At 40.0% G+C, this 22686-nt stretch overlaps 2 protein-coding genes across 3 annotated transcripts in view; both read left to right on the forward strand.

The window, feature by feature from the left end:
* Window positions 1-240: 240 nt before the first annotated feature.
* LOC119746237 (zinc transporter ZIP9-like) lies at window positions 241-16891 on the forward strand. 2 transcript variants are annotated; one of them, XM_038223065.1, is made up of 7 exons: window positions 241-472; window positions 3413-3521; window positions 6980-7219; window positions 8790-8867; window positions 10434-10516; window positions 12597-12731; window positions 14239-16891. In XM_038223065.1, the coding sequence occupies exons 1-7, from the start codon at window positions 377-379 to the stop codon at window positions 14476-14478; spliced, it is 981 nt and encodes a 326-aa protein (XP_038078993.1). In that variant the 5' UTR covers window positions 241-376; the 3' UTR covers window positions 14479-16891. The 2 variants fall into 2 exon arrangements, with proteins under 2 accessions (XP_038078993.1, XP_038078994.1); XM_038223066.1 differs by having other exon boundaries at window positions 8793-8867.
* Window positions 16892-21009: 4118 nt separating this feature from the next.
* LOC119744582 (polypeptide N-acetylgalactosaminyltransferase 2-like) overlaps window positions 21010-22686 on the forward strand; it is a 92188-nt gene continuing 90511 nt past the window's right edge. Inside the window, exon 1 of the mRNA XM_038220578.1 lies at window positions 21010-21403. Within this exon, the coding sequence (XP_038076506.1) occupies window positions 21293-21403 (111 nt within the window). The 5' untranslated portion in view covers window positions 21010-21292. The remainder of the gene's footprint in view (window positions 21404-22686) is intronic.

Raw genomic sequence — 22686 nt, forward strand, 5'->3', positions numbered from 1 at the left:
GAATTTTAAGTGGGTATGATTAAATTTCGAATTGATTGAATTTGGCTCTTTTTCTATTTGTACTTTTTTATATATAAAAGGAATAAAAGACATTGTTTACTTTTCAAGAGTTCATGAAATGTATACCGTCTGATTTTTAAGTCCAGAAGTGTGGTACCCGATCGGAAAGTAGCAATCGTGCGCGTATTGTTGAGCTCACAATTTAGAACCAGACTAAGTACTGCACTGCATGCACTGACAACTGATCACGCATAAAAATATCGTACACGTTGTCAATAGCGGATCGGAGTAGGCAGCTGGGCTAGTTCCGATGTTCCGATTGACTGTCAAAAAAGACAATTTTGGTACTTTGGATCTTGATTTAGTGTAAACAATAATGGAGGACGCCTGGGGAATATTAGCGCTTTCTTTTGCTATGTTAATTGGATGCTACATCGCTGGAACAATACCTCTTACGGTACCGCTTTCTGAGGCAAGTTGTGTACAAATTTTATTGTAGGACGAGGTGTAGGCCTACATATAGTTCTAGGAGTAGGAGTAGGCCTCGGTAGGCCTAGCCGGGGGGGGGGGGGGGGGGCGCCCTGAGAAGGGTAATCCTTAGGACACCTCTGTTTTTTACGAGTTCTGTTCAAAACTGACTTTTGCAGATGACTGTCCAGTACCTAAGTGACTTTTGCAGGCTAAAGGAATAAAGCAGTCTTTTTGCTTCAGATTTCATTATGTTATTGTTAGTCAAAGAAAATGGGACTTTCCTACCTTTTTTAGCAGTTCGCTATCTTGCTTTTTTTAAGTCTATTTTCTGTTTGTCATTGTCGTCTTTTACCCCTTTTTTCCCCTCATAAATCAAAGCCCTGCCCTCTTTCCACAAAATTAAACCTGCTGATATTCAAGAAGGTGTCACTGCCAACTGTTCAAATGTGTCAAGAAATTTCAGAATGTCACTTTTGAGTGTCATTTAGTCAGCTGTTTTTGGTGAGTCTTTTAACCTTATATAGGAACGGGGTCCTAAAGGTAAGGATTACCCTGAGAAGAACTCGAACGATGGTCTGTGTGCCTATACCATTCGTAAAACAGGGGTGTGCAAAAGGGTGATAATAGTACTAATATCCCTTTTAAAGTCGTTATTTGTGTGCTTTCTGGTTTCTGCAGGCATAATTCAAGCACTTGTTCTATACCGAATGTGTATTACTATTAGTTACCCCTAGAACTATGGGTCTTATGTGTAAGACCCATAGTTTTAGGGGTATTCTAGAAAAGAATCTGTATTTGCTTTGTTCTATCGTGCAGTGGATAATGTATGCCAACATGTAGTCAATGCACTTACCGTGTATAGTAGCACCATTAATTACGTCCCTATAATCCCCCCACAAAAATGATCTTTTTTGTGGAAATGCCTTTTTAACGTTTCGTTTTTATTCCTTGAAAGAAATATCAGAGGTCTCATCTTTACTCCAGAGTCGCTCAGTTCAACATGACCGTTTTTTGGGCCAAATTTATGAACATGAAAAAAATCACAGTCTGGTGCCTGGCTCAACGAGTAAGCGATAACGTTGTTTGTAACTAGGAATTCGACTGGCTCAGCGTGTTTGCGTGGTGACTGACTATGGGCCTTTTCAAAACTCTGGCTTCGTTTCGGGTTAAGAAAAGTTAAGGCCGCTGGAAGGCAACTCTGGGGACTCCAGTTAGATGTTGGTGCCTGTTAATGCTTCAAGAACTATCAGTTGGTTGATACGAAACCAAGAGTTGAACAATTCCGCTTGGTTTGCATCTTAGTGGTTCAGAATTCAGAGGCAAAGCCGTAGCTGAAGACGAAGCCTAGGTTTCGAAAACCCCCATGTGCGTTGTCGACCGTTGAGCATTGTAAAACGATATCGTGCTGTTTTGAAAAGCATGCAGGGCCCGGCGCGCTGTAGCTACGGTGGCTATCTAGCTCTGTGTGCAGGCTCCGTGTGTGAGTGGTGTACGAATAGCGTTGTAGGGCCCGGCGCGCTGTAGCTACAGTGGCTATCTAGCTCTGTGAGCAGGCTCCGTGTGTGAGTGGTGTATGGACAGTGTTGTAGGGCCCGGCGCACTGTAGCTAGCTACGGTGGCTATCTAGTTCTGTGAGCAGGCTCCGTGTGTGAGTGGTGTATGGACAGTGTTGTAGGGCCTGGCGCGCTGTAGCTACGGTGGCTATCTAGCTCTGTGAGCAGGCTCCGTGTGTGAGTGGTGTATGGACAGTGTTGTAGGTACCGGCGCGCTGTAGCTACGGTGGCCATCTAGCTCTGTGTGCAGGCTCCGTGTGTGAGTGGTGTACGGACAGTGTAGTAGGGCCTGGCGCGCTGTAGCTACGGTAGCTATCTAGCTCTGTGAGCAGGCTCCGTGTGTGAGTGGTGTATGGACAGCGTTATAGGGACCGGCGCGCTGTAGCTACGGTGGCTATCTAGCTCTGTGAGCAGGCTCCGTGTGTGAGTGGTGTATGGACAGTGTTGTAGGGCCTGGCGCGCTGTAGCTACGGTAGCTATCTAGCTCTGTGAGCAGGCTCCCTGTGTGAGTGGTGTATGGACAGTGTTGTAGGTACCGGCGCGCTGTAGCTACGGTGGCCATCTAGCTCTGTGTGCAGGCTCCGTGTGTGAGTGGTGTATGGACAGTGTTGTAGGGCCTGGCGCGCTGTAGCTACGGTGGCTATCTAGCTCTGTGAGCAGGCTCCCTGTGTGAGTGGTGTATGGACAGTGTTGTAGGGCCCGGCGCGCTGTAGCTACGGTGGCTATCTAGCTCTGTGAGCAGGCTCCGTGTGTGAGTGGTGTATGGACAGCGTTGTAGGGCCTGGCGCGCTGTAGCTACGGTGGCTATCTAGCTCTGTGAGCAGGCTCCATGTGTGAGTGGTGTATGGACAGCGTTGTAGGGACCGGCGCGCTGTAGCTACGGTGGCTATCTAGTTCTGTGAGCAGGCTCCGTGTGTGAGTGGTGTATGGACAGTGTTGTAGGGCCTGGCGCGCTGTAGCTACGGTGGCTATCTAGCTCTGTGAGCAGGCTCCGTGTGTGAGTGGTGTATGTATTTCACTCCACCAGCTGAAGTGAAAAAATGAATTTTTTTCCCCAGAGACTAGTCTAGAATTGAAAGAGTCGTATGCAATCCTCTTTTACATTTACTAAAAGAGAACCAGGCACTGGCCAAATGTCCACAGCACTTTTTTTTTCTTTTCTTTTTTCAACAAAAGTGCCATTATTTTCCATGATAGTAACATTGCTGGCACAATGCTTTCTCTATTACTAGGGACTACCATTTGTGTACAACGATTCTGTGTCTGTATTGGTTTATAACCTTTCTCTGTTATTTTACAAATTCTCCATCGGGTATGGGGGGCTGCAGATTGCAGTCTGCGTTGGCAACTAAAGTGATGTTTATGCTGTTTGTATCCCTCTTCTACAGAGCAAGATGAGATTTGTAACAGTCCTGGGGGCAGGTCTTCTTGTTGGCACAGCACTGGCTGTCATCATTCCAGAGGGAGTACACACATTATTTGCGGGAACGACACAAGGTAACCATCTTCAGTGAAATGTTTAATCCTAACCACCCCCAAAAACCTTCAGAATCCAACGGCACGTTTTGTTGGAATCTGTTGGAGTGAATACTGCACTAGTAAACTGATTATGCTTTACAAGTAGTACGGCAGATACATGTAGGTGATGGGATTGTGCCATACAAGCATGGCATTTGGCACACCGAGAAAATGTATGTCATGAGAAAGATATTTGGCTATAGGGCCATCACAAATTTGTCCTTTGAAAAAATACAGGTAAAATAACAAGCAATGGCAGCCATTTTGAAAATTTTGATACTTTTTTTGAAAAGACAAATCTGTGATGGAGCTATAGCCAGACATATTTGTTAAGACACATTCTGACTGTGTGTCAAATGCCATGCTTGTATCATCAAAGGCGCAATTCCCCCCAAATATTTACCCTATCTGCCCCACCAATAGGGGTCAGGCATACCTCCATAATCAGAGTCCAATAGTTTGGGTGTTGAGTTTACCATATGGTGTTGAGTTTTACAAGAGTGAGGAAGGTTCCTTAATAAATCACTCAAGAAGGTTAGGGTTTTGAATGGACTCTGTGCAAAGGAATCCCTACACAGAGAAAATGACAAAAATTGCCCCAATATTGAAATAGGTTAGGTGATGCCAGGTCAGAATTGAATAGAATCAATTCCAAATCAGCATCTCTAAACCTGGAATCAGAACCACGATTCCACCTTTTTGAGGAATCAATTCCCAGAAGTAACAATTCAAATCTCCTGGAACAGAATCTAGACATTTCAAAACAACTTTTATGTCACTTTACATACTTACATGTAAATGTTTGTGGCAAATGATCATTTTGACAAGATCGTAACACCTCTCGTGGTGCTGCATATTAATTCAGTATTCTCATTCAATAGTGAAAATAAGGAGGTCTCTCTTTCAGTGGCAGACACAGGAGGGTGGCCTGTATGGGCCCTCTTCCCCCGCCGGTGAGTGGGGAAAAAAGAAGGGTAGGGGAAAAAGAAAAAAAGACGTGTTCCCCAACCCCCCACCCCTTCAGTTGTCTGAAATCTGTGGATAAGGCCCCAACAAAAAATAGTCTGTCTCTGGTCAGACCGAAGTTCCGGAATTGATGCGGCGACGCTTTTTTTTTTTTGGTTTTTTGGGTGGCTATTTTTTTTTCAAGCTTGTATTGTACGGACAAGGTGGGTACTATTTTGCTTTTTTGTGTCCTCATTACATTGGTGTCCTCCATAATTTGCCTTGGTACCCTTTATCATTTGCCTAGGTGCAATTTCCCCATTCCTTGGTGCTCCTTGGTACAAAAATTTGAGGAGGCGCGGTAATAGAGGGCGCTGTTGTAGCTTCCATATTAATTTGAAGAAGAAAAAAAAAGGTTCACGCGCATGATTATAATCGACGCGCGCGCTGACCAGAGACCGAGTATTTTTTTTTGGCCTAATACATCTTTTTCAAGTTGAACAAAGAAGGGGTTTGAACCTGCGACCTCCAGATTACCGTTGCGGTGCTCTGCCAACTGAGCTATTCAGCCCGGTAATCCGGAGGTTGCAGGCTCAAACCCTGCTCCAGTCAATGTCTTTGTTCAACTTTAAAATTATCATAAATTGCCTAGTCAGTTTTCCTTTGTGGTTTGTTCAATAATGCATCTCCTAATTGTGAGTAATACATCAACCATTTCAAACTGGTTTAAAAATGAAAGTTGAAAGCTAATAAGCAGCTGTAGCAAGTTCACGGCCTTAAAAAATAAAAGGGGTTTCACTGGCTTAAAAATTGAACCAACAATATACATGCACTGCATACAAACATGTACATGCACATTTCGTGAGTGAATACAATAAAACTATACATCGTTAAGTCAAACAGCTGCCATTATTGCCCAACTTAAGTTCACAATGAAAAACTTAATGCCTATTGCATCATGACCTCAGTATCATGTCATTTTGAGAAAAACCGATATATGGTTACACTCCTAATTTCAGAACAAGCGTACTCTTGCCATTTAATATTCAAACTATCCAGAAGCTTGGATCATTTGATATCTTCCACTGTATCTAAACCTGATTATTATTTCATCTGCACGTTAGCTTCTTTGTAAAACAAAGGTAATACAATATGTAGTTTTGTGGTTGAGCTCTTCACAAGTTCATCTGAAGTGTGGTCACACACTTAAGTCCAATCAATAATAATAGGATATGAACAATAAAATAAAGGAAAGCCTTTGTCAGTTCATTTGAATAGCTTGTTACTTGACTGGAGATTGACAGACTTGTGATTTTACATATTTAACTGAGTGTGCATTATTAACCCTCCTATGCAAACATACATTCTGTGCCAAGTTATCAAGTGACTGTTTTTAACAGTTAAGAGCTCCCGGCCTACATAAAGCAGGATTGACTGGCTGAGACTGTTTATTTTTTTACTTGATACAGCTGTGCTTTGACTGTAGGTGATTGATAAGACAGCTGTGCCCACCAGTTTCGTACTATTGTCTGTTGACTGAATTTGACTTGTCAGAGTGCTTGCATAAAGCTATAGTCCATCATTTGTAATTAGTGCATTTTGTTCGTTTGAAGCAACAAAAGTGTTCAAAATCTAATGAAGGATACTGAACAACTTACTTGATGAAGTTTCAGCTCAGCTTCAGCTTCGTATTCCGAGAAAAACAGCATTCTAGGATCTCAATTTAAAATCAAAAGTTGCTAAATCATGTTTCGAATTGTTTTGAATTGCAGCTTTACGCGATGTTGCGCACTGATCCAACGAATTATAGCAACCGCGCGCGCCTGTGCGTCGTTCCAATGCTTGTGTGCGCTGCGCCGAATAACAAAACGAACAACTAATTTAAATTTTCCTACGGTGCTTCTTAAGAAGCACCGTTGGAAATGCCTTCTTTCGTTGATTTCTTCAAAATGAGAGCTTGACAGAAAGGATAATTTCACAGGGAGTTTAGTCCCCTTACTATCTTTCAACCAGTATGTTTTTCAACAATAATTACGCCGGTTAATTTTTTGGATGGCTGCAAATGATGGACTCGGGCTTTAAAATATGATCTGACTGTTTGTGAATACATGTAATCTGTGTAAAAGGCATGGCAGGGGAAGCGTTTAAACAGTAGGAGGGTTAATGACATTACAGTAGTGCAGGGCAAAACCCAGTTTTGAATTTGCATCATATCTGCACAGTGCAAAAATTCTATCATATAAATAGTGTTTGGTTGGGGTGCCCGCTGTTTTATTCAATTTGAACCAGCTAGCCAACTGCAGCAAGCTAGGTGGTCGAGTGGTAAGACGTCTGCACTAGTAAGCAGGAGCTCGTGGGTTTGAGTCCCACCAGAGTAGCCTTGTGAATTTTTCTCACAAGCCTTCGGACAGCAGTGGTTATGAAACTACGTCGGTGAACGGCAAAACCCAATATTGAATTTTACATTCATTGTCGACTGTGCTTTACTACAGAATCACACGTTCACGTTGTGAACCCGCCAGCTGTAGGGGCAGAAAACCAGGCGGGAGGGCAGCCGGCCGATGGCAACCCCCACGAAGCAAATGGAGAAGCCCACGCTCACACTCACAGTACACACAACGAAGCAGAGCTCCACTATGTTATAGGGGTGTCATTAGTTCTGGGATTTGTTTTCATGCTACTGGTGGATCAGATCGGTGGCGCACATGGTCATTCCCATGCACAAATAACAAGTAAGTTAGTATTTGATAGATGAGGGAGAAAAGGCATATTATGTTTGTTTATGCTGGTTATACACGTATTAAATTATTCTAGACAGAGCTTTAGCTCTGAAATTAAAGTTCTAGTGAAAAGTACTTGTAGTTCTGTGATCCACACCAGTCTTACCATACGAATAATGAATTATCAAAAGCAATCGTAAAACATGTCAGCCAAGATAATTTAACCAGGGTTCCTGTGGTCATGGAAAACCTAGAAAAGTCATGGAAATTTGAAAATCAATTTCCAGGCCTGGAAAAGTCATGGAAAAAAGCACAAATGTCAAAAGTCATGGAATTTTCATAATTTAGCATCAGAATTCGAGTTTTATATCCGACAAAAGGCGACTAATTTCACTGATGCAAGCATTTTAATTTCAATTTTTTTTGCCCAGTGAACAATTTTTACAGTTTGATCTGCATTTTGATGAACTAGGTCATAGATTTTCATAATTTGGTCATGGAAAAGTCATGGAAAAGTCATGGAATAGTCATGGAAAAGTCATGGAAAAGTCACAGAAAAGTCATGGAAAAATCATGGAATTTATTGTCCTAAAGGTGCAGGAACCCTAATTAACATAATTATAACAATACGCCTTTAGTATCGGGCCACACCTACTGCGCAACAACATTCGCATCTATTCAATATAGTGCATGATTCAGAAGCGTGCGTCATATACAAATGCAAGCATGCCAACTCTTCTTGGACATAAATTATGGCTGTTATTTGTCAAATCATCATGGGCTGGGCTTAATGGATTCACTGTCCAACCAGGTCTTACCAATTCAAGTCACATTCCACTTTGCAAAGTTAGATTTGAAGTTGAACATGAATGTACATGCAAGCCCAATCCATTCAATCCTTACCAAGCCTAAGCCTAACTTTAAACTCTACCCAGCTCAGCGTAGCCCAACCTAATCCAACACGACCCAACTCGGTCCAAACCCCATGTACCTCAAAATTGTCAATATCTTCAGAACTTTGTTTTACAGCCTTGGCTTAAAACTCAGTGTTATATTGTGTTTTTGATACTGTAAATTCATTGGTCTAGAAAGGCTACCGTTACTTCATAAACTGCGTTCCATATAAAGTATGTCATATACACTGCGTTTCATATAAATTGCCAACTTTGACATTAGCTAGAAACCAAACAAAAAATATTATACCCCCAATTTTTGGATATTTTGTAGAAAACATGGTGGGGAATAATTTTCATTGAAGTTCGTCTCAAGGTCACGTGATCCACAAGGTCAAATTCAAGTTCAAAGTAAAGGTCAAAAGGTCATCATACTTACTCTGACATGAAAAGTAATGGTAAATTTGGATTCCTTATGATGTTACCTTTCCAAAGCAACCAAGAACAACAAATTCGAAAACCGTTTGTCCGATGGCGCTAAAACTTAAAATTTCAGCTTTTTCAGCCTAAATTACCCCACATACTAAATATAAGCAAATTTGAAGGGGGTGGGGTTTAACCCATTGGGTGATTTGACACGGAATGACCCTTTGGACACAAAGTTCACAAAGCATGTCTTTCTTCCCCAGCAGGTGAAGGTGAAAATGCCTCCAGAACAACTCGAATTGGTTTCACAGCTACATTAGGACTAGTTGTACATGCAGCAGGTATGTATGGCACTTGTCAGGGAATGGATAAGGGGAAGGGAAAACCATGCATAGACTCAAGTGCACAAGTACCCTCTCGATGGCTACACGTGTGCATTACAGGCGTATGCCTGGCGCCCACGCAAAGATGATGTTGGCATGGGCAGTTTCTGGATAAAATTAGTTGCAACTTTTCCTTAAACAGAAATATATGTAGCATATGTCATTAACCGTCCTATGCAAACATACATTCTGTGCCAAGTTTTCCTTTAAGTCAAAATCAATCAACAGTTTCAACAGTTAAGAGCTCCCTGCCTACATAAAGTATGATTGAATGGCTGTGACTGTTTATGTAACTTGATATAGCTATGCTTTGACTGTAGGTGATTGATAAGCCAGCTGTGCTTGCTTCTCGCCTGTTTTTGTCTGTTGACTGAATTTGACTAGTCACAGTGCTTGCTTGACATATGATCTGACTGTTGGTGACTAGCCTGTGTAAAAGGCATGGCAGGGGAACAGGATTGATTTTTGACTGTCTGTGACTGTTCAGATAGCAGGAGGGTTTTAATAGATTTTGGCACGTCAATCACAATGTATAGACTCATAAATTCACCCATACAGAACATGTGGCTCCCTCGTTTCAAATTAACCTTTCATTTCTGTTCGCAGTGCAGCCATCTTGAATATGTGTGCTTTTGTTCAACATGAATTATCATAACTGGACAAACCTCCAAGATGGCCCCTGAATGCAATCCATCTAACATGTACCTTTAGATTTCATTACCAGCCTATGGCTGAGTATTTGCAAGTTGCTCATTGCTTTTAATACCAGGTGTTTATTTCACGGTTCCTCCGGCCTGGGGAAAAAAAACCTGGAAAAAGTCATGGAATTTTTTTGGAATTTTCGGGCTTGGAAAAGTCATGGAAATGTGTAAAAATGAATTGTTTGAGGGCCAACTTATTAGCATTGGAATCTGATTTTATACCCGACAAAACACGACAAATGATGCTGGTACAAGCATTTTGGATTCATTTTTGACCATTTTCGAAAGACATTGTAAATTTTTCCTGTTTCTGTTAGTGTTAAGCACTTTTCATGGAACAAATTTTACAGTTTAATCTGTGTGTTGATGAACCAGGTCGTGCTTTTTCATAATTTGGTCTTGAAAAAGTCATGGAATTTTATTGTCTGAAACGTGCAGGAACCCTGTTATTTGTGGAGTTTGACAGTGACCGAACCCAGGCGCAGGATTGTTTTTCACGAACCTCGATGCCAGACGGGTTCAGGCCATCATCTGAGGGTAGCACACCCTGACATTTCCGGCCTCGCTCGCTGCGAGCGGGTCGCAGACAGATATTTCCGGCCTCGCTCGTTGCGTGTTTATCCGTCATCCGTTCCGAATACCGCAAAACCTCTGGTGTATACACGTCATCGATGTGAACTGGTTAATAGCAACACACTTTTACTTCATTGCATTGAACTACATCTGTGCTAATTTGTATTGTAATTTGCATAAACAGATGTCACTATTCATTGCATTTGTAGAACACACAATAATCTGATTTTTTTCTTCTTCTCCTCACCAGCTGATGGTGTTGCCATGGGAGCAGCAGCCATGGGCCGAACAGATGTCCAGATGATTGTGTTCATTGCAATCATGTTGCATAAGGTAGAAATTCCACCTATTCATTTTCAGCTAATTTAGTATTCAACTAATTTCGCATTTGATTATTCTAATTTGAACTTGATCGTCTATTCGAATACTCGAAATACACTAATCAAGTTTTACATGCTCCAGCCTAAACTGGCCGCTGATAAGAATTTGCGTGTCGGAAATCGACAATTTATTGCTTTGAAAAAGAAAGGTAACTAATATTTGTTGTGGAACCTCAAATAGTGGCTTTCAATAAAAGTGTGGTATTTTACAAACAATAAAAGCATGCAACATGTATCATTAAAATAGCATTGTTGATGTTTTTCATCATCTCGCGATCGCTCTCATTTTTCCAATATTTGTATCAAAAAGTGCTTTTTGGATATTTGGTTGAAGATAGAATATTTGTACATTTGGCACACCCATACTGGAATTTGTATCCTTGTGGAGTCATTTCTGTGTTCTCGTGTACTAAAGTTTTCGAGTTTGAAAGTGTACTTTCAAAATGCTCATATTATAATGAGAATTAATTTCCTGGGCTGAAATTCGGACTTAGTATCCCTTACATAAAATACTTCAATTTGAGACGGATCAACACACCTTGGTAATTCCTAGTTTTTGAGTAAAATCCCTATTTCCTGGTAACCTTGTGGAGACGTGTTCACCTATTACCCTGTGGAGACGTGTACAATCTTTTGTTTCCTATTGTGCACGTGTCTCCATGGGGTACCGTGTACCAGATCAGTTTTACTGTTCATTGCGTGCTTTGTCATGAACATGGACAATCATTCAAATGTGTACACTGTGCATTTGCAATGCTTTGCCATTGTGCATTGCAATCTTTGTCATAAACATGGACAAACGTACAAATGTTCACAGTAGTTTTGATGTTGGAGCCGAGAATTTGTGTTTATTTGCTCCTGAGTAGTTAATTACAAAGCCATGAATTTTATGATGACCCGTGTGCCGTGTTTGTAGATTTACTGTGGTATACACACATACTGGGTTTTGAAGCCAGCAAGATTTTGAAGTGTTCTCGTGCAGAAAATATTTCAATCAGCAATGTCAATGAAGGCTCAGGGAAAATTATATGGGCGTGCAGTTTTTGGATGCATATTTAGTAGAAAAGCCATTTAGTTTTACATAAAACTGAGATGCCCTGAAGAGAGTGGGCAATATCACATAAGGATTTGTAATAAAATATTAATGGTAAGTTTCATCTTGCTGTCCCCTGTGTACAATATTTCGGATTCCCACGTATGGAATTCATTTCACTTTACCAATATTTTGAGCATGTAGTGTTTTCTTGTAGCACTTTAGTACTGTACTGTACTCAAGGGGTTAAGCCCATTTCTGAGTCCCCGAGTAGTCTGTAATAAAGGTTACAAAAGCTGACGAGTTCATGCAAGAAATGTGAAATTTTACTAAATGCAGGGACATTTTTTGCATACTTTTTGTGTCCAAATTCTCGGTTTCCCATACTCAAAAGCTTACCCTTGGACCACACTGTCTAGTTACTCTGTCCCATCTGATATCACTATGAACCAGAAACGTCTGTAAAAACGCTTTCGTTCCGGACAAAATGTCTGAAATGTGAACAATGGCGATTATTTTTCAGATATTTGGTCACCGTTTCTGACTTTTTATGTCTGAAACATAATCCCTGGATGTCTGAAACATAAACCTGCTAAAACCACTTACGTTTATCTTAAACATCTGAAACGTAAGCCTAGTATAAAAAAAACTGGCTGTGTTAAGTTTCAGACATATCCAGGTGTCTAACAGGCAAGTGTTTTGATAGGCTTACATTTAAGATATTTTGAGGCTAACAGAATATCTGACAGGTAAGTGGTTTTGACAGGTGTACACAACATGTATGAGAAGGTGACCAAATGTCTGAAATATAATCGCTAGTGTAAACTTTTCAGACTTTTTGTCCGGAACAAAAGCATTTCACACATTTTTGGTTCTTATTGTTTTTCAGTATACTTGTTGAACTTGCGAAAATAGGACTCGACAACAACACTGTTGACTTCTTATTAAGTACTGTCTTGATGCAGAATCCTACAACTGTTTTTGCCCTATTTGAACACAGGCACCGGCGGCATTTGGCCTGGTGACGTTTCTACTGCACGAGAACTACCAACGCAATAGGATACGCAGACATCTTGTGGTCTTCTCTATGGCAGCACCCGTGGCCGCCCTTGTAACATATTTTGGTTTGAGTCACGTAAGTTTGGCAATAAATGCGATTGGAAACTTTGCGTAGCGGAGAGTACAAGTTGGGAGAAGTTTGTGGATGGTCATTGTGAAATGACTCTCTCTGATTCAGGGGTGATTCTGAGAAGAACCAGATGTCTAAACTCTGTGGTGATGGTCAGAGCGTATGGTCAGAAGAAAAATGACCAAAATGTCAAGTTAACACCACTGGTGTATCTGCAAACTACTCCCAAGTTCTGAAGACACCGTATCCTGTTCGGTGTCGTAGCCAACATTTTTTTCAGGGGAGGGGGGGGGGGCACCAGGATTTTATGAAGGGGGGAGCATCAAGGGCGGACCCACAGCAAACTTTTCCCCAAATTATCACAGTGCTGGCTGACTAGCCAGGTGTTGCAAAATCGAAAAGGGGTGGGGGGGGGGGGGGGGGGCTGGCCTCTTTTGACACTTGAGGACACTCTTTTTCCTTGTCACATTATTCAGATTTCATCAATCCATATGGTTAAGGAAAAAAGAATTGTGTAAAATTCTAGTAATCTACATTCCTCTAACGATTTAATTACGAAAAAGCAAAATTCTGGTTTTTTTTGTTGTTGCGGGGGGGGGGGGGGGCACATATCCCAGCCCCCCCCCCCCACCCACACACCCCCACACCATTGATCCTGTTCCAACCTACGACATATAAGGTTGAATTTATGATCACCCCTCATACATATTTACAAGCCAAACACACTTTTGTTATCGGCCCATGTTTCAACCCATCTGGAAAGTAAAAAACAAAACTAGCTAACCCACACGCACTCACATGCTATGCTTGTACTGTTGACGGACTGGGAAGTAGTACCTTCAAGATTAGCTCCTACACTCCCAAATGCTACCGTTGCGATTGCATGGAAGTTGCTGGTGGTACCATACTAAAAACATACACGAAAGACAAACCAATTCCGCGTGAAGGACTTTTCATGGAATTGTTCAACTGTAGATGATAAAACCAGACATGTATGAGGTGTAATTAAAATAAATACAACATTGTATATTTCAGGGAAGAAGCGCAAATGTACTGGTCCCTCAATGTTGGCCAAGTTTAACTACTACTCTCTGTTTTGTGTATGAGGTCAAGTCAATCAACACCTAGGGACTGGTTATTTTGCATTACCATGTTGTATTTGTATGATATTTGCACGGAAACCAGGCCTTAATTTTGCGGCTCTGTCATAAGCTAGGAATCTCCACTAATACTTAGCAGAAACATTTGTGGTAATCCTTTTCATATTTCCAGTGTTAAAAAACAAATTGTGGCTAGCAGAAACTTTCGTGCTAACAGAAAAGGTTAAAACAGTAAGCATGTTTGTTGGGTTAGCTCCCATAACAAAGGAGTTTGTGCTTAAAGTGTGGAATGTGTGTGCTATGATTGCAAGCATGGAATGCTGATCCAAAGCACATAAGTCGTCAGTAAACAGAACCATGAGACTAAGCTATGACGACAATTTATGAATTTTTTTTTCTTGTCTTCTAAACAGGCTAGCAAAGAAGCGCTATCCACGTTCAACGCCACAGGCATTTCCATGCTCTTCTCTGCCGGCACGTTCCTGTACGTCGCGACGGTCCACGTTCTTCCAGAGATTGCCGGGTTGCGGCGCGTATCGTCGGACGTAGAGGGCAGCACAGAAATGACGTCAGGTTTCAGTCGGTTAGAGCTCCTTGCAGTAGTCAGTGGGTGCCTAGCTCCATTGGTATTGTCGTTAGGTCATCATCACTAAATACTTTGCATTATTTTTAAAAAAAAAAATCCAAAGTTGTGGTTGAACCCCCAAAGAATTGCCTGAAGTGGACTAACCTGTAACCTTCAAAATGTGGTACTGGCACAAGTGCATTATTTTGGAGGTCTCAGGTCCGAATCCTGCTTCACTCTATTTTTTAGGGGTGCATCTACAATTTGATTAGAGATTGTACATCTCCGTTGTTCTTTGTGGTTTAAGTTAACTAAGGGAATAAGTGTGTGTTTGGGAGGTGATCCTGAATTCTGATAATTACCCGAGCCGAAAGTGAGGGTAATTATCAGCATAGTGTTTAATACCGACCAATCACATATTTATTCCCATTCATAAATACATTTTCGGTCAAAAAAAATCAAAACTCTTCCACAATGTCGATCAACAAAACACCTCTCAAGCTATACAACGGTAAGGCCCTCTGGTAAACAACTCCTTATATGGAGATTGCCGCACACGTCACGCATTCCGGTGTACCGGAGTACCGGTGTAGAGGGAATTTAGCATTATGAAATACTGACTCACTGGTAGTATTGCGCATGCCTTCATGAGGATTGTGAACGTTCAACCAATAAAATGGTGCTGGCAGCAGATTTCATAGGAGTCAAAATTTCACGTGACACTGCAAAAGTGTTTAAGACCAGCCAGCCATGTCTTTTTCAACCATTTAAAACCGGCCACGTGACTGGCTCTCGACCAATAGGAATGGGTAAACCGTCTTAGGTATTTATGAATAAACAATTAAAGACCAACTCTGCAGTGCTGGGTTTGGCTCAATTCTTAGCGCTATTTAGGGTGTACATTGTAAATGTTGTTTAACCTTTTAACTTTTTTGAAGACCACATCAAAATTTTGCATCATAAATGCTAGGGTTATATCCTCGCATTTAAATGTAACGTTTGTAGCAGTACTTCAAATACAAACTGAAAGTGTATGCAATCCTTAATTAAAGTGCATTACGTGAACGACAGGGAAAATTAATGGATTAAGGGCTTATGAACTGCCCTATCCTTCCCTGCTTTTCATTGGGACATGCTCAGTTCACCCGAAGAGTTCATTAGAGCTCGAAAATGTGCAGTGTTTGGCTACCTGTATCGTTACTGCACTGTCAGATGTCAAATTCTGGCACTGTTTTCCTTGATGTGCGAAGCTCAGCAATTTTTTTTTTTTTTAATTTTAAAATTAGGACATCTAAAAGTTTTGACAGAAATTACCAAGTTGCAAAACACACTTGATGAAGCTGACAGCAGGAAAACAGTGGATTGTTATCAAATAATGAATGCTTATGAGTGCAATGGTAAGAATAATTCCATCAGGTGACATATGAATATTGCTGAGTGGAATGGAACATTCCACCTGTCACTGAGTGGAATGATTCTTTCCATTGCACGAAAGTGAAACATTCATTATTTATTTTATACAACGCCTGAATAAATCCTCCTCATCTGATCGGTAATTTTGTAAACTGGTACTATGAATGTATCAGAGTTATCAGAGCTGTGTCATAGTGCAACCAATAGTGTGACTGTGAATTGGAAGTTATATTTGCCGAGGAATAGAACTTATATTTTTGAGTAGTGGCCGCACCGTGCATTGAAACGAATAATTCAATGACACTTGATCAAGGACCCACCAATCAGACGACTGGGATTTATGCAGGCGTTGTATAAATCTTGAATATACTATGAATTAAGTCCAGTCTTGGGAACGTTGGACCAGGACAATCCAGAGCATACCACACGTGAGCTATTTTCAAGCTAATGTGCGCCTGCGTGCTGAATGCACAGACTTTCTCTGTTCCTAGTTCCCAAAACTGGACTTGATTCATCTTGTTGATAGTGGCCTCTGTTGCTGCAGCAATGACTGGCTGCATCCTAAAAATAAATCCAGTCTTGAACTAAGACTAGGTTTTACTTGACTCTGACCCCTGACCCCTGACCCCAACTGAAGGTCTGAGGAAAACAAACAAGTTGGAAGGTCAGCTTGCTTGTTAGACAAATTCACGCAATTGCAGGAGGATTTTGTTTACCTTGCTTGGAGAAACACTTTCAGCAGTTGACTGTTGTACGTTTGTCTTCCCTCGAACCTGTTTTCCATTAAGTTTGACTTACGTTAAATTTTGGCTAAGCAAAAATGGGTTACCAGCCAAACCCAACTCAGAAGCGTGACATTTGTAACTGGTGCCCGGTGATTTTGCTAAGCAACTGTCTCTGCTTAGCTGCTTAATGACACCGGGCTCATAAAGACTGATCTTTTTGTTTCACGTTGGACATTGTGTTGGGTTAATGTCTGTAGGAAATTAATTCTCAAAATATAATACCTGGCTTTTTAAAAAGTGCATTGTATTTATTTTTCTATTGTGTATTTGTAAATAAATAGTTCAGCTGTCAGGTCACATTTATCTTCGATCATGTCGCATTTGTGTCATTGGACACAAATGTATTGCCTTGAATTTGCAGACACAAGTCATAGTTGATCAATTTTAATTAATAATTGCTGTCAGCTTCAAGCTGACACGTTTTTTAGTGATGAATTTTGTGGTCAAAACCTGTGGTGACAATATCCACGAGCAACCTGAAATGGAATCATTTAAATCAAAATCAAAATTTCAGATCAGTAGATGTCATACTTTTTGAGAACACTGTGAAAATGCGTCTTCATTTTTCTGGACGCAATATTCATTAAACCCTCCTTTTGTTTGATCAGTCACAGACAGTCAAAAATTCAATCCTGTTCCCCTGCCATGCCTTTTACACAGGCTAGTCACCAACAGTCAGATCATATTTCATGTAGGCACTGTGACTAGTCAAATTCCACCAACAGACAAAAGCAGGTAACTGGTAGGCACAGCTGGCTTATCAATCACCTACAGTCAAAGCATAGCTGTATCAGATTTCATAACAATCACAGCCAGTCAATCCTGCTTTATGAAGGCAGGGAGCACACAACTGTTAAAAAATAGTCACTTGATTTATTTTGACTGCTGGGCTGGCCTTGTTGAAATTGCCAGCCAGAGAGGGAGGGTTAATATATTCTGACTTTCACCCTCCTGTGGAATGATCCCAGTTTGTCACTCAAGAAGAGTAATTCCCATTCACAGATATGTAACTGGTTGCAAACTAAACTTAGCGATGGTTTATCCTAACCATGGCAAGGAAATACATGTATAGTAAATTCCTCTTTTCTCAAAAATGGCAGCATAATAGGTGTAATGATTTCAAAGTATGCTTGATCCTATTATTTACAAACCAAGTAGGATATTTCATATTTTGTCAGATCGATTTTTGAATGTTTGCAGACGGTGTCCATTACGTGTAAATCCATATTCTACAGCTTTCAAATGCAAAAATCATCACCACGTGATGAAACTTACTCGATTCAGGCATCTCACTGACGAAACATTAAAAGATCAAAAACAATTTACAAAATATAGTTCATCATTCCAATTTCTTTTGTTAAAAAGTATGAAGGGTAATTTGAAAATGTAGTTATTAAACAAGATGAATTTAAAATCTAGAGAGCGTAATGTAAAGTTTACCCCTGCTAGTGAAATTGTGGTCAATTCAAATCCTCTACTGAATCACAAATCTTTCCCCAAGCTGGGCAAAAAAGGTCATCACCAGAAAGTAGGGTTGTTTGTTATAATAAATCTGCCCATTGTTTGCTCTTGGTGCTTGATGTATTTGGGGAAGCCATAGATTTTTTCCACTTGTAATATTTTTTTCCCAAGTTACCAATGAATTGTTTTTAAACCAAACAAGGACAAATTTGTAATGGCATTTTATTTGATTTTTATTTTCAAACCATATTCTTCTTTACATTCAACTTTTGTTTATGCTGAGCCAAAGTTTAGCCTTGGCATCACAGTTGACCATACTTCCCCTTGTACAGTGTGTATAAAGAAAAATGCAAACAAAATACAATGGAATGCCAGACGTAGAATGAGTAACCAACATAGATAATATAGGTATGGCTTGAAAGATGTGCTTTCCACTTTAAAATGAGACATCAAACGTCCAAATCTGATAATTTTTTAGTTATGAGTAATTTTTCAAGAGAGGCCAAAATGACCACGGGACCAACTTTTCAATTTTAGGCATTTGGATGAAGGTAGCCTACTTGCTCTGTGTGAATAATTGCCTGGCCTACAAAAAAAAATGTGTTTAGCGAGTAAACACAATTCTAAACACTTTCTTGCTATCAGTTTGTAAACATATTTAGCATGTTACACATTGTACGTCTGGCATTCCGTTTTTGTTCGCATTTTTTGATACACACTGCATAGATCAGTTGCACTGCAGCCATCTTTGAGGCGTGTGCTTTTGTTCAACAGGGATACGCAGGAGTAGATCTTGTGCATTCATTGTTAATGAATTAACATAACAAAACAGACGTCCAAGATGGCCGCCGAATGCAAACCATCTATTGGCCCGTTGTAGGCTGAATGTGACATGACTTGATACATATCTTGAGCATTTTGTAATAGACAGGACAGTAGAATTAATGATGTTATTTAATGACTTTATTCGTGAGTTTTATTTCAACCTGGGGAAAAAAGTCGCAATCTGACACCGCTTCAGCGGTTGTGTACAAAACCAATGAAAGTCAAGTATTTCCTAACAAAATTGGAAATGTTTCTCAGTCCCAGATTCATGTCTTATCATCATTTTTTGCAATGACTGACCTTCATTGAGATGATATATGAAGAGAAAAGTGGCGTCAGGTTGCAACATTTTTTCCTAAAACTGAATTTGGAGCCTTTTTTTTAATTTGTGTGAAATGGAAGTGGATAGCTTTGATTCAGTCCATGAATTTAGGGTCCAAAGTCTGACATTTTTCTTGTCCCTGTTACCTTGGTACTTTGTAATTTGCCATTCAAGTATCATTAAGAATGACTTCAAATAATATTTGTTGGGTAGTAGTTTGTTGTTTAGAATCACTCTTGGAGGACGACTGCATTAAGGAGTGCATCAGAATTATAAAATCATAGGTGTCAGATGCAACAGGGACAGGAAAAAAGTGGACCCCAAATTTTTAGAATTATTTTTTTTTAGTGGTAACATTTATTTTGGGAGGAAATTGTATTAAATTATTCAGATTGGGTGTTTCCATTTTGCATTTAATTTCTTTTTATTTTAGAGCATCTCATTCCTTGGTCAATAAAAACAATCTGACAAATTTGGTAAACATGTTTACTTTGTCACTCTTTGAATTTAAAGAATTACATTCGACAGGAAAAAGTGGTAAAATATTAGATCTGCCTTTATTGTTTTGTGAAATAAAAACTTATAAAAAATGCGAAAATGTGTGTATTTATCATATTCAGTACACTGTAGCATGAATTTATACAATTTATTTTGTTGGTTCAATATACTAAAAAAAATAATCATTTGCTTTTCAATACAAACTATTTTTAAACTACATTATCATAATTGATTTATTTATAACTGTTCTGAAAAGATACAGGTTGACTCTGAAGCGTGCTTCAAATAGCAATTTGCATACAAATTAACTCTAATTTTGTACCACAGGAAAAAGTGGATGAATTTCGGCTGCTGTAATTGGCAATCTATGGTTTGGGATTCAGCAGCAACTAATCTAGTGGGTGTTGATTTGAAGAGGGGCGTAGAATGTACTGGTACATCTGGGGTTGTTTTTTTAGTGCTTATAGTTTTAACCAGTAATTGAATCTTGGTACAATTTCTGAGAATAAGCCTCATTACTGATGAGGTCACACTTTCTTTACGTGTGTGCTTTCCTATGGTGCTCAGTGGACCGTGGGCCCCCACTGGCTCCATAGGAAAGTGCACATGTAAACAAAGTGTGACGTCATCAGTACAGTGGCTTATAACTTCAGCTACGAGACTTGCTGGTGAATCTGCAATCCGCAAAGTACATGTACAGGTGCAGGGCAGTAAGGTAATGGCCAAATTCTGCTAGATGTGCTTCAAAAATTTGCTAGATTTAACAAAAGTCTGCTAAATCACCTATTACACGAAATGCAGATGTTATAAAATTTCCTTTTATGAAACAAAACCAAATCACAAGATTTCCTTTTTAAAAATGTTATCAATTTTTTTTATAAACAAATTTGCACGTGTCTAGCCTGGCTAATTGCAAAAGTATTTGACTGTGTACTAATACACGTCAGGGAACCTCAAATTGAAACTTTTTCAAAAGTAATCAGCTATATTTTTCAAATATGCCATATTTTTCTGTCAGATCACCAATTTTACAGAATGCTGCTAGAAATATGCTAAACAGATTCATTCTGCTAAATTTTCTGTCAAAACTTTTTTTCCCCCGAAAAATTCTGTCAAATTTAGCCCAAATCCGGCTAAAACGGTCACCCGGCCAGGGCAGAGCAGGTGCATACCGCGTATTGAATATAGCGCCCTCTCGCGTTAATTGATATTTGGAGCGGCGGGTACCTCTTATAAATAATAAACACTGTGCAATGGATCGAAACAGGGTACCCGAGCAACGCTAAAGCCACTTGGATTTTTCCCCCATTCACAACACATACACACATTAGACTCATCAAACAGGCAGGTTGATAACGTGTACACATACTGAATGTACGTGAACTGAACAGCAACACGCGTCGTTTTAATCGTGTGCCGCTCTGTGCCACTTTAGTCACCACCACTTGCGTGGCACTCGCTGCTCATATATCATACAGGCAGTGGTCATCACACATGTTGTGTGCGGGGTTGGATATCATCACATCAGGAAAAGTTGTGTTGGCACTGATCTGCCTTTGCATTTCTACACTGTGCTCGAGAAGTACTAGACACTAGGTATGGGGAACATGATGCGACGAAAATCCCGGTTGATCTTGCTGATGGCGCTTGCCTGGGTCGTGGGCATGTTTCTGTACCTGCACAATTCGCCAGATGAAGACCAGGAAGTGGTGAGTAGGCTATACAAAATGTACACACTTGGTCATTGTACTTTTGTAGTTTGTACGATTTCTAATCCAAACATGCTTGATGAACCATGCATACACGTACACAGTCATGACAGTACTCATGTAACTTGTATTTTTGTAAGGTGGACGATGTTGGCCAAAATTTTTAATTTTAATGGCATGTAGGCCTACAGTCATTTTCCTAGACCCGATAGCGATGGCGAACATCATTCAGGCTGCTTTTGGCTTGCTCTATGGCTAAACTAAGTAATACGATTTTAATTGAAATAGGTTTAATAGTTGATAGTGGATATTTTGCCGGAGGTAATGACGGCAAACTAACGATTACTAAAGGTTTGCCGGCGGCAATCCATATCAACAGAGGGCGCTGTACTCTTTAAAATAGGTCTGAATTATAAGATGTATTAAATTCCCACCAAATGTTGTGTAGCACGTTTGGTGTAATGGTAAAGCAAAGGCTCTAGTAAGCGGGATGACTCGCGTTCGATTCCGACCGCACCACATTTTTAAGGTTTTTTTTCTCATCCCCAAATAAATAAGAATATTCTTCTTTTATTATTTTAACATGTCTCAAACATTTTTTGCAGAGTATTACATTTTCTTTTTCAGATTTGTGGCTCTGGAGGATTTTTTTTAAAAGGGAAATAAAGTCCGAAATTATAAAATGGTCTGAATCCCATCTTGTGAATACGAGGTAACAACAATAATTTTGGCATGGAGCCAGACTAAAACTTTTTCACCGGAAAATGTTTAAGTACCAAAACTGCGTAAGAAACTGCGCATGTTCAGTGCATATCCGGCAAACTAATGTTTACTAAAGGTTTGCCGTCTCCGGCAAAATATACACTGCCTTAATTAATTAATAGTTTTCCTTGAGTGAATTAAGGAGATTTTAGAAAAATGTTTTCCAAAGCTTAGCTCTTTAGTTTTAGTTTTGAATATGTGATGTCATAAGTGCAAATCCGGATACATTCAAACAGTTCCACATTGGGTAAAAAACTGCTTCACGCGTTAAAGTATAATCACGCGAGAAAATAAATTTTTCAGCCAGAACCACCAAGAATCAAGCAGATTTTCTGATGAAGGTACAGTTTTTGAAATACAGCTCAAATTTAAAAAAAGATAACTAAGGCCAAAAAAAAAAAATGTTCGGTCTCTGGTCAGACCAAAGTTCCAGAATTGACGCGGCCACGCGGCTTTTTTTTTTTTTTTTGCTTTTTTTTTTTTTCTTCAAGCTTGGATTGTACAGACACTTTTTTGGTCTC

The sequence above is a fragment of the Patiria miniata genome, unplaced genomic scaffold (genome assembly GCF_015706575.1).
Source record: "Patiria miniata isolate m_02_andy unplaced genomic scaffold, ASM1570657v1 HiC_scaffold_7, whole genome shotgun sequence".
NCBI lineage: Eukaryota > Metazoa > Echinodermata > Asteroidea > Valvatida > Asterinidae > Patiria > Patiria miniata.

What these genes read in the sequence shown, in the direction of transcription:
- LOC119746237 (XM_038223065.1), top strand. Translation starts at nt 377, where the DNA reads ATGGAGGACGCCTGGGGAATATTAGCGCTTTCTTTTGCTATGTTAATT. An exon ending in TTACGGTACCGCTTTCTGAG is followed by an intron (nt 473 to 3,412) that starts GCAAGTTGTGTA and finishes CCTCTTCTACAG; the next exon opens with AGCAAGATGAGATTTGTAAC. An exon ending in CATATTTTGGTTTGAGTCAC is followed by an intron (nt 12,732 to 14,238) that starts GTAAGTTTGGCA and finishes TCTTCTAAACAG; the next exon opens with GCTAGCAAAGAAGCGCTATC.